The following is a 15,854-nucleotide window of genomic DNA, read 5'->3' on the forward strand; positions in this document are numbered from 1 at the left end:
ATCTGTCTATGGCTGTCATTATCCTGCCTGATGAAATTTCTGTGCAATCTATTTAACAAGCAGCAGGACAGAAGCTCAGTATAACTCTATGGAGAGGTCAGGGGGCAGGGAGCAGGGGGTCACAGGAGTAAAATCCCCTCCACAGCAGAGATGGGACAGCAAACTCAGCCCGGATCTGCCATATTCCTATTCCTTGTGCTCCTGGTCCCTTACGGTATCTGCACGCAATACTATTCCATGTAGATTTGCCCACTGAAAAATTGAGCATACGGCTCAGATCCATAACAGTTCTGAAAAACCTTAAATGTAAGGAAGCGATTACCTTCACTATTAATAATGGGGGGGACAAAGGCTGAATTATATCAAATACCAGAAAGAATAGTAAAGGGGAATGAAACCTGCCGCATAGAGATGTGAACTGGGCCACAAACCAAAAGATTTTAGCTGCTTTCTGATACATGTATAATCCCTAAGCCATTACCTTTAGGTGGCAATCAGTGACTTGATGCCTCAATTATGGGATCCATCACTTTATTAAAGACACAACGTCACTTCTCACCTGCCATTGGCTGCCTTATAACTGAGACCAGGATTACAGCTGTATCAATGGATTGCTGACACTCATCAGCCACTTTATTAGGTACACCTGTCCAACTGCTCGTTAACACTTAATTTCTAATCAGCCAATCACATGGCGGCAACTCATTTAGGCATGTAGACATGGTCAAGACAATCTCCTGCAGTTCTCCCGAGCATCAGTATGGGGAAGAAAGGGGATTTGTGGCCTTTGAACGTGGCATGGTTGTTGGTGCCAGAAGGGCTGGTCTGAGTATTTCAGAAACTGCTGATCTACTGGGATTTTCACGCACAACCATCTCTAGGGTTTACAGAGAATGGTCCAAAAAAGAAAAAACATCCAGTGAGGGGCAGTTCTGTGGGCGGAAATGCCTTGTTGATGCCAGAGGTCAGAGGAGAATGGGCAGACTGGTTCGAGCTGATAGAAAGACAACAGTGACTCAAATCGCCAGCCGGTACAACCAAGGTAGGCAGAAGAGCATCTCTGAACGCACAGTACGTCGAACTATGAGGCAGATGGGCTACAGCAGCAGAAGACCACACCGGGTGCCACTCCTTTCAGCTAAGAACAGGAAACTGAGGCTACAATTTGCACAAGCTCATCGAAATTGGACAGTAGAAGATTGGAAAAACGTTGTCTGGTCTGATGAGTCTCGATTTCTGCTGCGACATTCGGATGGTAGGGTCAGAATTTGGTACAACAACATGAAAGCATGGATCCATCCTGCCTTGTATCAGCGGCTCAGGCTGGTGCTGGTGGTGTCATGGATCCATCCTGCCTTGTATCAGCGGCTCAGGCTGGTGGTGGTGGTGTCATGGATCCATCCTGCCTTGTATCAGCGGGTCAGGCTGGTGGTGGTGGTGTCATGGATCCATCCTGCCTTGTATCAGCGGGTCAGGCTGGTGGTGGTGGTGTCATGGATCCATCCTGCCTTGTATCAGCGGCTCAGGCTGGTGGTGGTGGTGTCATGGATCCATCCTGCCTTGTATCAGCGGGTCAGGCTGGTGGTGGTGGTGTCATGGATCCATCCTGCCTTGTATCAGCGGCTCAGGCTGGTGGTGGTGGTGTCATGGATCCATCCTGCCTTGTATCAGCGGGTCAGGCTGGTGGTGGTGGTGTCATGGATCCATCCTGCCTTGTATCAGCGGCTCAGGCTGGTGGTGGTGGTGTCATGGATCCATCCTGCCTTGTATCAGCGGCTCAGGCTGGTGGTGGTGGTGTCATGGTGTCTTTGGGCCCCTTGGTACAACGCCACAGCCTACCTGAGTATTGTTGCTGACCATGTCCATCCCTTTATGAGCACAATGTACCCTGTAACATCTGATGGCTACTTTCAGCAGGATAATGCGCCATGTCATAAAGCTGGAATCTCAGACTGGTTTCTTGAACATGACAATGAGGTCACTGGACACAAATGGCCTCCACAGTCACCAGATCTCAATCCAATAGAGCATCTTTGGGATGTGGTGGAACGGGAGATTCGCATCATGGATGTGCAGCCGACAAATCTGCGGCAACTGTGTGATGCCATCATGTCAATATGGAGCAAAATCTCTGAGGAGCTTCCAGCACCTTGTTGTATCTATGCCACGAAGAATTGAGGCAGTTCTGAAGGCAAAAGGGGGTCCAACCCGTTACTAGCATGGTGGACCTAATAAAGTGGCCGGTGAGTGTATATATACACACACATATAAACATACACATATATAATGTATATTGTGCAGTCAGTAATCCACATCTGGTTGTGGCTCTACAGCCCATTATATATGAAGAGGAGCCTCTAGTGAGCCATGAGTGACCGGTCTGGGGATCCACTGGATTTACCTGGGGAATTATAGTCAGTTTGTTGCGCAGGTCATGGAGGCCGATGGTGGAGATGTCCAGACCATCAATGACGATCTTCCCTCCGGCCGCCTCAATGATCCGGAATAGACAATTAGTAAGGGAAGATTTCCCGGCCCCCGTCCTTCCTACTATTCCAACCTGGAGGACAGAGGTGCAATTATATCAGGTGCCATATAGGATTATATTTACAGATGAAGTGCGGATAATAATTCTCAGATAGATCAGAGATGTATAAGATCTATCTGTCCATCTATCATCATGTATGGCACAGACCTTCTCCATACTGTCCACAGTGCAGGAAATCCCATGTAGAACAAGGTCCAACTCTGAGCGATAACGAGCCTTGTAATCCACAAACTGCACCACGCCTCTATCCGGCCAGTCCTGTGGGGGGCGCTTCTGAGTCACCCACTCCGCCTGTAAGAAAACATAGAAGAAATCCATAGTATCATAGTATCCATATACTGCATAAATCCTTAAAGTGGGAGCGGTGCACAAATGAACTTGCTAATATGTTGCATCTTTTTGAGAAATATGACAAGTTGTAACCTCTTAACCATTAAGGTTCCATCAGAAGTTCTCAGCTTTCCTAAGTTACAATGTTTCCACATCTAGAACTTTAGAATAACTTCCGTTGGTTCAGATGTTGTTGTGGACCTCCCCTTATACCTTCTTCTTTTGGAGAACGTCTTCATGAAGATGGGTCAGATAATGAATACAAAGGGGCACATTTACTTACCTGTCCTGTCGCGATCCCCGAAAGTGAATTGTCTGACCGGAATGCACATCTGCCGCTAAGATCGTGCACCCGATATCCTGCATGTGTCGCTTCCCCGCTCAGGTCCCCGGAGTTCACCTTCTTCTTCCGTGTGCATGGAAGTGCATTGTCTTGCACCACAAATTGATTCATAAATCCCGCGCTCAGTCCGAATCAGTTGGATCGTCCGACAGCCACCCCCCCCCCCAATTTCTGCTGCATGAAAGCAGCGCAAATGCGCAACAATTCGCGTGCGCAAATCCCGAAAATGTGCGATCCGTGGAACCTTAGTAAATAAACCCATATGTCCCCAGAACTTACCTCATTCTCTGCCTTTATGTACTCATCCACGCGCTCAACAGCGACAATGTTGGTCTCCAGCTCGGACGTCATCCGCACCAACCAGTTCAGCGTCTGAGTGATCTGTGCAAATACAGAATAAATAATAATAATTATAATTATCTCATCATTCACACATCTGAAATGACTGTTCTTTTGTAGTTCATATTAAGCATCAGGTACAACAACCTCTGCCCTATAGCTAAAACATTGTAAGGTGCACAGGGAAAGGGGACTTTAGCTAAAGTTGGGCCAAGTCTCTCCAGACACATCTGAAAAATCAGAGAGAAAAAAATCAAGTCCCAAAGTGCTGGATCTCTACCAAGGGTTTGGGTGGATTGGATCGTTGCTGTGAATTAGAACCAGTATTGGAATCTATATATAGACCCATCTTCCCATTAACGCTCCCGCTGTATTTGAGTTTCAAGGAATTGTATGGGAACATTTTTTTTGTTGTTTTTAGTGGCCTCTGGTGTAAAAATATGTGCAATGTCAGACAGATCTGGGCCATTGTGCGTCTTTGGAGTGGAAGAGACAAAAATACACAGGCGCTTCCCGGTGCAATTAAACGTGCTATTCCAAGAGATTAACCTGACGAAGCGCCCGGTAGTAGCCGTGAAACGCGTTGTTCGTTATCTCTTTTATTATATGTAAATTTTATATGCCCTTGTTTTATTTGTATTTTACTTTTGTATCATTAAATACCATTACGATCCAGCTATATAGCTCTATTCACTGGGGTTGCGCCACAGTAAGTCCTATTCTTTCCTAATTATCCATTGATGAAGTAACTTCTCCATCAGCATTTGGATCATACTTCTGGCATTGTGTGACTCACATTGAGCGCTGAGGATATAGATAGACCCACAGTCCCACCGTCCACCGTGCCGCGGGCCAACACAGTGAAGAGCGCAGCGAAAAACACTGTAAGGTTTCCTACAAATTCCAGACGAATGGCAAGCCACCTGCAGACCGGATAACCGGATAAGAAGATCATTATGGATGATAGATCAATAATTATCACAAGATCGGACACATCTCCGGGATTCATCACCTATTGGAGACGATCCAGGAGTAAACGCTCTTCTGGTTGATGTCTAAGGTGTCTTCATTGTGCTGGAGGAACCTCTGCTGATGTCCATAAGCCCGAATGACCGACAGACCCGAAACCGTCTCCCCAAAGTGAGAGTAGATGGGGGAGCGCGTGACCGAGTCCAGACGTCTCAGCTGACGCGAGGTGGTGACGTAAAACCTCTGCAGACAACATAACAAGTTAAATGAAGAGCAGCCGGATTTGGTTTTGTTTTGTTTTTTTTAATTGGATCATTTTTATTAAGATTTTCAAAAAACACGACCCGAAAACCCCACCACCCACCTACCAAACAACTTACCACCCCCTCCCCAACCAGTCCCACACAAGGAGTTTCAAAATAGAACCATCATAGTACATTTCCAGTTGCAAAATGCACCACACAGGGGCCACGCAGCCACAATTACTTGAATAAGACTGGATTGCCCCTAGGCAGCGGGATGGATGTCCGATAAGTCACTGGACTCCAAGACTGGAAGTCCTAGGTCACTGCGGGTGCACGACGTAGGACAAACCATATTCTTACCTGAACAAAATAATAGAAAATGGCCAAGGGTACGATGACTGCCGCAAAGATTGGCGTGGCCAAGCAGATGACAAAGAGGGTGCTGATCACTGCCAGGGCGCACTCCAGCCAGCTGCTGAAGGACATGGGGATGGTCTCATCCACAGTGAATATGTCCTGCAAGCAAGAGGTTTTTGCTGTTCTTGAATAGCTAAATCATGGATGTGATATAAGTTACTACAAGAAGGACCTTGGAAAACAGAACGGACCTTGGCAAACCTGTTGACAATGCGCCCGGTTGGAGTAGTGTCAAAGAACTGCATAGGAACACGCAGGATATTTCGGAGAAGTTGTGCGTGAAGTAGTCGTGATGCTCGCACTGCACCAGCCGCAACCAGAAATGCGCCAAGAAACACAAAAACGGCTGGGAAATACACAGATAACACATTACTACCTACATAGCACAATAGAGGAAGATACTAAGGGGAACATGTGGTCAGAGGGGGTTGTCTTGTAATAGTCTAACTTTCAGAAAGGACACTTTGCAGCTCCTGTAAATGGCGGCTTTTGCAGTAGAACAGACATTCCCATTCCAGTGTCTACAGTATAAACAACGGTGCAGGGTCTATACAATCTGCGCCATGGATGTGGAGCTTCTTTTTTACGCCAATATAGGTCTAAAGGGCATATAATAATAATTCCTTTATGTATATAGCACACACAGATTCTGCAGCGCTGCACAGAGCTTGTCAGATCTAATCAGCCTACCAGTATGTTTTGGAGTGTGGGAAGAAACCGGAGGACCCGGAGGAAACCCACCCAAACACTGAGAGAACATACAAACTCTTTGCAGTTGTTGACCTGGATGGGACCTGAACCCAGGACCCCAGAGCTACAAGGCTGTAGTGCTAACCACCGAGCCACTGTGCTGCAAGGCTGTAGTGCTAACCACTGACCCACCATCCTGCAAGGCTGTAGTGCTCCCCACTGAGCCACCATGCAGCAAGGCTTTAGTGCTAACCACTGAGCCACCATGCTGCATGGCTGTAGTGCTATCCACTGAGCCACCGTGCGTATGCATGAGGTTTGTCTTGAAGGGGTCCTTACCTTGTGCCACCCCCAGGGCTCCATAAACCCCTACACGCATGTCTCTCTGTGAGGCAGGATAGGTCTGATTGAAATATTCCACAGCGTCCGATGTCCATGCACTGAGCCAAATGTTCTGTCCAACAAAGGCCACGTACTGCAAAACGTAGGTCACCAATATCCAAGAAGAGTAACCCCATCCCATCGCGCGGAGATACTTCAAATACAAAGAAAATTTCACCTGCAGGAAAACAGGAAAGGAGACAATGGAGATTTGTTATATATCTCATTGGCTTCTACTGGACCCGGGTGCAGCACCCATTCAGCTGGAGAGGTGGAGGGATGAGCGCTGCTGACCCCTCTCCTAAGGTCTACAATACACATTATTAGTCCATCTCCACCTTTCCCGACTCCACCGTTTCCTTCTCAATAAGTTGTTGCCCCTTTACAATTTTTGTATCTTCTCCCTTGTCCTTGACTACGTCCTTCAGTGACCTCCTGAAAGAGCCGTTCACACTGAAAGACAGACGGATGGGTGAGAAATCACAAGTCTCAGATCACCCGTGGTCCATGGTGGATATATACGTGTCCTGGGCCGAGCCCTCACCTGCCGAGCTTCCTCCGGTGTAGACTGTTCTCTCTCTTCAGTGTCGTCGTCACAATGTCTTCTGCTACTGCTGCAGCTTCTTCTATGGTTTCATCCTCATCATCATCTTCATCATCAAGGAGCACTGCAGAGGAACATCAGGAATCATGACAATAAATGAGATCTTTTTGTAACGTTTAAAGGGAACCTGTCATCAGTATTTGGCCTAATGAACCACTACTAGTATATTGTCAGACTGCGTAACACTTTCTAGTTTTTGTTTCTTTCATGGTTCAGTGTTCTGACATCATCCATAAAAACAACTTTGAAGTGGGATGTAAATTGGTTGTATAAAGTCAAGGAGGCGGAGAGTTTAACACTGAAGTCAAGGTGGGGGCTCTGAACTCCTCCTCCTCTGTGATTGATATCATGCATCAGACTTCAGGAGATCTGGTTAGTGATGTCTCATCACTTACAGTAAAGGGGCTTTCTGAGGAAGAGAGAGCTTGACTTTAGAGTTAAAATCTCCACCTCCTTGACTTTATACAACTGTAAAGCCGCTGCCAATGCAAAGGCGAGGCGATTGTTGCGAATAGCCCTCTTGTCTTTCCTTGTCAGGATCTATCTGGGACCCTGCGCAACTCATCCAAAAGCTACTGATAGGTAAACTTAGTAATTGCAGCTTGAAGCACCTCCGGTATTCTAGACCCTGGCTGTCTACAACCACCCAAGAAAGGCTAGGCCATGGTGGGGGGATGTTGCAAGTGGCGTCACGAACAGGATATTTACTTCTCTGACTTATACTGGCACTCTGAACTGTTGTTTTATAAAGACTGTGCTGCCTAACCCAAGAGCATGTAGCGCTGAAAGAGATAACCTCTACAGACTCTGTGCTGCACAGCAAGAAATTCCAGCCCGCCAAACTCACTGACGGGAATCCACAGTCTGCATGGATCAAGCTCCGCCCATGCGCAAACGGCGCGAACCCTGCCTGAGGACTCTGTGGGGCAGAAGAAAATTCAGCCCGTCACAGCTACTGGAAGGAAAGACTTAAGCTCTGCCTTCTGGTGTGAGGACTTCCTGCTCTACCTCAGCACCGGAAGTGGACTTCAGCATGCCTCATGGAGCAAAGAAGATGTTTTTGCTATGGCGAGACCTTGACTTTTGCCCCTTGCCGAGGAGCAAAACTTCCTGGATGCTATGGAAACAGTGATTTTTGTGGCAGCGCAACGGATTTGTAGGTCATCTACTGCCAAACGCCTTCATTGAGGACTGATACTGGCCACCACTGCCTCTACCGGCTACCAAGCTGGTGCCAAGGATGCGGGCTGGTGACTTCTCCAAGGTGATCCAAACAGAGGGACCGACACCTGCCACTGCACCCACTCCAGGTCTGTCCTCAGCATCTCCATCTTTCCTGCGGCCTCTCTCCAGGTTCCAGCCGCCATCCCACCTGCAGTGACCTCCGCCAGCTCCTACAAGCTCCCGTCTGCACTCACACCTCAACAACGATTTGGTCGCAGTGAGATCCTATGACAGAACCTCTGTGAAGTCATCTCTTATCAGTGTCCCCAGGAGCAAGAGGCTCAATGCTTTGTAGCTGCCCAGGCGGTGACCCACGACAACGTGCCCTGTCCACGGTGATCATGAGCATGGGCCCCATCACCATCAATGGGACGGAAATGGTCAAGGAAGCACCCAGACCGCCTCTGCTGCCACCAGTGTTGCTGGGTCCCAGGGGTCTTCCAGGACTGAAGAAGGGTCTGTGGATGAGCCACCTTCAGTTTCTCTGGCATAAGGCTCCCCATTGGTGGCCTCCTATGAATGGGTGACATCCCGGCCCCAAAGGAGCTGGAAGCTGCTAAAGGGTCTTCATTTCTGCCACAGACATCTGTCTACCTATTCCTGGACCCGTCCATGGTTGCAATTGATGCAGAGCCAATAGTTGATGCCGCCGACACTCCCGAGACCACCATTCCAGTGCCACCCCCTGCTGATCTGGACGACATCCTAGAGGAACCTACCATTCCAGTCACCACCACCGGGTGTCCCCAGCTGGCTGCAGAGCTGCCAAGGAGTGCAGATGATTGCCTGGAAAATGAGTATTTCCCTGATGGGCTGAAGCCCACATTCAGGCACCCTGTATATATAATTCTGCTAATTTCTTCTCCCAGTTGGGCTGAGCCCATAACCCCCGTAAAAGCAAGAGACTCTCCTGGACTCCTCTATTTATATTCAGCCAGAAAATTTCCTGAACTTATCCCCAGTTGTGCTTGAAAACACCTTTCTCTGCTGAATGCAGAAATACCTCTCTACAAAGGACTGTGTTCCTCATCTTAAGAGGAGATCCTTTTGTGCCTTTTTCCCCTCTTCAAGGACTGTGCTCAGTGAATGGACTCTAACATACTGGAGCCCTTTGAGAGACTGATAGTCGCTATACCATGAGAAAAAAAGATAGTAATATCATTGCTGCTTTCAATATTATGCCTTCTCTTGCAGGAAATGGACATTTATTATTGATTGCTATGCATACTTTGCCTTACCTTTCAGGTGAAAAGGACTATGTTATTGATTTGATCAGTATTGCATATCATGCCTTTCTTTTGCAGGAAATGGACATTTCTATTTGCTACAAAAAATAGCTATACTGTAATGAAAATAGTTGGTTTAAGGGCGATAGCTACCAACTAAATTGTCCTCATTTGTGTCATTTAGTCCGACACCAACTCCGGTTCTTATAGCCAGGACTGTGGGCGCTTGTCTTCCCACACTCTATATGTGCTGCTGGACAGCTTCAGCCTATATTCCCAACCGGTCCATAGCGAAGTCGTGGGCGGTTTGTTCAATTACCAAGGGGGTATGCAACACCCCTGCCAATGCATAGGCAAAGTGGTTTTTGCGAATAGCGCCCTCTCCTTGTCAGGGTCCATCTGATGAGCCTGCGCAACTCATCCAGAAGCTACTGCTAGGAGAACTTAGTAATTTCAGCTTGAAAGCCTTGTAAGGCAAGAGTTAAGCATGCCAAATGTTATTGCCCAGTGCTATTCTTTGTAATATTGTGAAGCAAGCTGGATACTGGTTGGAGGGTGCTACCACCTGACCAAGGGAGTATAGAAACCCCATGTGGGATGGAGCACATGGTCTGCAGTTTCAGTCAGAGCAGTGAGACAGACCTCATGGTCTAAAGCAAATTTCAGTGCTGCCAGTCAGTGAGAAGCAGATCTGCCATTCCGACACACTACAAGGAAGCAGATGTGCCTCAGGCCCATGCCTGACACCCTTAGGGCAAGTCCGGAGACTAAGCCCCTGAGTAAAGGTCCACGATCCGGATTTGGCTCCATCTTTACCAACTCAGCCTGAAGTTACTACCAGGCTGTGCACAACCTTCCTGCGGACCAGCTACCTCCTTCAACCTTCCATCTTGCTGAATCTGCTGCTACTGTTAAGGCCGTTGTCTGCCATTTGAAGTTGAATAAAGAACTGTAAGTTGATTTTTACAACGTTGCCTCCATGTAAGGGAGTCATCCTACAAACACCTCAGGGGTTGTCCCAGGAAGAACCAGCACATCAGCCTCTCCCTCCATATTTCTTGCACACACAACCTGCTGGAGATCTGCTGTAGGACAGTCCTCCGGTCCCCATACCAAGCACCATGACACTAGCGTGCCTAGGCCGCAACCACCAGCTACTCCGGTATTCTGGGCCCCGGCTGCCTCCAGGCCCCAAGAAAGGGCTAGGCCCCGGTGGGGGATGTCGCACAACCAATTTACATCTCACTTCAAAGTTGATTTTTTTTGGATGATGCCACCACCCTGGGACATGAAAGAAACTGAATCTTGAAGGTGTTCAGCTGCCCGGCAACATACTGCTAGTTGTTTATTAGGCCAATTTCTGCTGACAGGTTCCCTTTATATGTGCCCTTTATGTTATATATAGCCTGAAATCAACACCATTTGCCCGTTTCTCTCTTGATCATTGAGGATAACCCAAATTCACTATAACCTGCAAGACTGATTACAATCGGATGAACCATCACTGCCCATATTCTGCAGATATTGGGGCACATTTACTTACCTGCTCCCTGTGCGATCCCTGCTGTGCGTTGTCCGCCGAAATGCCCACCTGCAGTGATTCATGAAGATGGGGATCGCGATCGGAAAACGTCGGAAAACCCAACAGAAATGCGGCTGAGAGGCCTTAGTAAATAGGCCCTAATGTCTCTTATGAGAGGACTGTGGGGTGCTTATACGTATCATCCTTATTGTGTCAAGAGAAGCTGAAAGTGAGACCACCAAGACTCTGCCCACCCAATATCCTGTAACCAAACATCTGACATCTCCATGTACAATGTAGCTGGACTTTACCTGTGGGCTCGGAGTCCTTGGCGTGGTCCTGCTTCGCGTAGGTCTTGAGGAACTCAGCAAAGGCTCCATTATTTGCCAGTAATGTTGTGTATGAGCCTCTTTCGGTCACGCTGCCGCCCACTAACACCACAATCTCATGGGCGTGCTTCAGAAAGCTCACCCCATGAGTGACCAGGACCCGGGTCTGTGAGGAGGACACAGGTGACAGCTATAGAAAGTTGTGTCCATCAGAGCAATTCTCTAACACTTTGTGGTCATTTTGTACCTTATTCTTCAGTAACCCCTTGGGTCCCACCACCTTCTCGAATATGTGTTTCCCCACGTGAGCGTCCACAGCAGAGAGCGGGTCATCGAGGATGTAGATGTCCGTGTCCTGATATACGGCCCGAGCCAAACTCACCCGCTGCTTCTGGCCTCCGCTCAGGTTTATTCCCTATAGGACATGTCATGAGGGAGGGGAAAAGAAGCGGAAGATGTTATAAACAATTCAAGCCTTCAAGGGGACCCATGGCCACCCGGACCACCCACCACATTTTATACTGAGATGGTTCTACACCCATGAAATCCCTGGACATCTATCCCTGCTTCCAATACACAGGAGCTTTTCAGGACCTTTGAAGGTCCTCCAAAGGTCCTGAAACTGTAGATCGAAATCAGCAGAAGGGACACATCCTTTATTCCCAAAGAAGCTGCTTCTAGTCCCAGATGTAGGAAGTGATCCCAGACTTGTAGGGGGTGTAATATTCATACAGCGCAGGGTCCGTGGGGGTCTAATCCCCCCCCCCCCCTGTACAGTATAGTAATAGCGCTAAATACAAAGTAATTGTTCTATACTGTGCCTGAAGTGAAGCACCATGTTTCATCTGTACAGTGCAGGAATAGCACAATATAGGATCACCTTCTCTCCGATCTCAGACATGTCCCCTCCGGGCAGGATCTGCAGGTCGGGGAGCAGGGCGCAGGCTTCTAGGACCTGCTGATACCTCGCCTCGTCTAGTGGGGCCCCGAATAATATGTTATCCCTCAGCGAGGCATTCTGGATCCAGGCCTGCTGAGGGACATAGGCCACAGAGCCCTGGAATACAAGACAATATTACCATGAGGATGTCCCATCACCCCGCACCTCTACATACATACACCCCAACATACATACACCCCTACATACATACATACACCCCTACATACATACACCTCTACATACATACATACATACACCCCTACATACATACACCTCTACATACATACATACACACACCTCTACATACATACATACACCTCTACATACATACACCTCTACATACATACATACACATCTACATACATACACCTCTACATACATACATACACACACCTCTACATACATACATACACCTCTACATACATACACCTCTACATACATACACCTCTACATACATACATACACCTCCACATACATACACCTCTACATACATACACCTCTACATACATACACCCCAACATACATACACCTCTACATACATACATACACCCCTACATACATACACCTCTACATACATACATACACACACCTCTACATACATACATACACCTCTACATACATACACCTCTACATACATACACCCCAACATACATACACCTCTACATACATACATACACCCCTACATACATACACCTCTACATACATACACCTCTACATACATACACCCCAACATACATACACCCCTACATACATACACCCCTACATACATACATACACCCCTACATACATACACCTCTACATACATACATACACCCCCACATACATACACACACCTCTACATACATACACCTCTACATACATACATACACCTCTACATACATACACCTCCTCATACATACACCTCTACATACATACATACACCTCTACATACATACACCTCTACATACATACATACACCTCCTCATACATACACCTCCTCATACATACATACATACACCTCTACATACATACACCTCTACATACATACACCCCAACATACATACACCTCTACATACATACACCCCTACATACATACACCCCTACATACATACATACACCCCTACATACATACATACATACATACACCTCCACATACATACACCTCTACATACATACATAATACACCTCTACATACATACACCTCTACATACATACATACACCTCCTCATACATACACCTCTACATACATACATACACCTCTACATACATACATACACCTCCTCATACATACATACACCTCTACATACATACATACACCTCTACATACATACACCTCTACATACATACATACACCTCCTCATACATACATACACCTCTACATACATACACCTCTACATACATACACCTCTACATACATACACCCCTACATACATACACCCCTACATACATACATACACCCCTACATACATACACCTCTACATACATACATACACCTCCACATACATACACACACCTCTACATACAAACATACACCCCTACATACATACACCTCTACATACATACATACATACACCTCTACATACATACACCTCTACATACATACACCCCTACATACATACACCCCTACATACATACACATCTACATACATACATACACCTCCTCATACATACATACACCTCTACATACATACATACACCTCTACATACATACATACACCTCTACATACATACACCTCTACATACATACATACATACATACACCCCTACATACATACACCTCTACATACATACATACACCTCCTCATACATACATACACCTCTACATACATACACCTCTACATACATACATACACCTCTACATACATACATACATACACCTCCACATACATACACCTCTACATACATACACCTCCACATACATACACCCCTACATACATACACCTCTACATACATACATACACCTCTACATACACACAACTCTACATACATACACCTCTACATACATACATCCCTACATACATACACCTCTACATACATACACCTCTACATACACACACCTCTACATACATACACCTCTACATACATACACCCCTACATACATACACCCCTACATACATACATACACCTCTACATACATACATCTCCTCATACATACACCTCTACATACATACATACACCTCCACATACATACACACACCTCCACATACATACACACACCTCCACATACATACATACACCTCTACATACATACACACAACTCTACATACATACACACACCTCTACATACATACACCCCTACATGCATACACCTCTACATACATACACCCCTACATACATACACCCCTACATACATACATACACCTCTACATACATACACCTCTACATACATACACCCCTACATACATACACCTCTACATACATACACCTCTACATACATACATACACCCCTACATACATACACCTCTACATACATACACACACCTCCACATACATACACACACCTCCACATACATACACACACCTCTACATACATACACACACCTCTACATACATACACACACCTCTGCATACATACACCCCTACATACATACACCTCTACATACATACACCTCTACATACATACATACACCTCCTCATACATACACACACCTCTACATACATACACCCCTACATACATACATACACCTCTACATACATACACCTCTACATACATACACCCCTACATACATACACCCCTACATACATACACCGCTACATACATACATACACCTCTACATACATACACCTCTATATACATACATACACCTCCACATACATACACCTCCACATACATACATACACCTCTACATACATACACCCCTACATACATACATACACCTCTACATACATACATACATACACCTCTACATACATACACCCCTACATACATACATACACCTCTACATACACGCACCTCTACATACATACACCTCTACATACATACACCTCCTCATACATACATACACCTCTACATACATACATACACCTCTACATACATACATACACCTCCTCATACAATGTAACAGAATATAATACCGCGCTTGTTATACCTTTATATTGATGTTTCCCTTCACATGATCCATTTCTCCAAGCATCGCAGAGACAAGAGAAGACTTCCCCGACCCAACCACGCCGACCACGGCCACCAGGTGCCCTTCCTGCATGTCCAGGTTCACACTACAAGAAGAAGAAGGACACAAAGACATCAGCAATGAGATGAGTAGATTTTAGAAGGCAGGAGGCCATGGATAACACATATAAGAAGATCCCACAGTCCCGGTGCCCGGATCTATGAGTAATGTCCCTGGATTATCCGGATGGATTGTGATGGGAGATTTCCTTTAACAACCAATCAGACCCAAACCAATCACAAGAACAGGTTTCATGTTCACACAACTAAATGGAGCAGCAGCAGGTAAACTGGACCTGCCTCTTCATCTATTCAGTGGAATTGGACCCTCTCATGCACAGCACTCGGCTCATAGATGAATTCATGTGCTGGAGGTGGCCAAGGGCTCAACCTGCTACTCTAGAAATCTGGGGGAACAGGACCCAAGCAATCGGGAGAATTGGGAAACCAGAAGTGCTTCAAGTATTTCCTTCTAAATGCAGAGGCGGGAGGTGAATTAGAAGGATTTAGTCTTAAAAAATGGCACCCAAAATGCAAACCCACCGGCCCCAATCAGAGTCAAAGGTTTCGAGCTCATTGTTCTGCCCCTATAACGGAGG

General features: G+C 46.4%; 1 protein-coding gene across 1 annotated transcript in view; it reads right to left on the minus strand.

Moving 5' to 3' along the window:
- LOC140105498 (ATP-binding cassette sub-family C member 2-like) overlaps nt 1-15,854 on the minus strand; it is a 44,091-nt gene that overhangs the window by 9,484 nt on the left and 18,753 nt on the right. The window contains exons 16-29 of the mRNA XM_072129443.1: nt 15,176-15,302; nt 12,048-12,224; nt 11,415-11,582; nt 11,150-11,333; nt 6,807-6,930; nt 6,601-6,715; nt 6,221-6,440; nt 5,383-5,537; nt 5,135-5,290; nt 4,573-4,772; nt 4,357-4,483; nt 3,501-3,602; nt 2,696-2,839; nt 2,402-2,560 (exon numbers count right to left, since the gene is read on the minus strand). Of these exons, the coding sequence (XP_071985544.1) occupies nt 2,402-2,560; nt 2,696-2,839; nt 3,501-3,602; nt 4,357-4,483; nt 4,573-4,772; nt 5,135-5,290; nt 5,383-5,537; nt 6,221-6,440; nt 6,601-6,715; nt 6,807-6,930; nt 11,150-11,333; nt 11,415-11,582; nt 12,048-12,224; nt 15,176-15,302 (2,158 nt within the window). The remainder of the gene's footprint in view (nt 1-2,401; nt 2,561-2,695; nt 2,840-3,500; nt 3,603-4,356; nt 4,484-4,572; nt 4,773-5,134; nt 5,291-5,382; nt 5,538-6,220; nt 6,441-6,600; nt 6,716-6,806; nt 6,931-11,149; nt 11,334-11,414; nt 11,583-12,047; nt 12,225-15,175; nt 15,303-15,854) is intronic.

This window comes from Engystomops pustulosus, chromosome 11, assembly GCF_040894005.1.
Source record: "Engystomops pustulosus chromosome 11, aEngPut4.maternal, whole genome shotgun sequence".
NCBI classification, from domain to species: domain Eukaryota; kingdom Metazoa; phylum Chordata; class Amphibia; order Anura; family Leptodactylidae; genus Engystomops; species Engystomops pustulosus.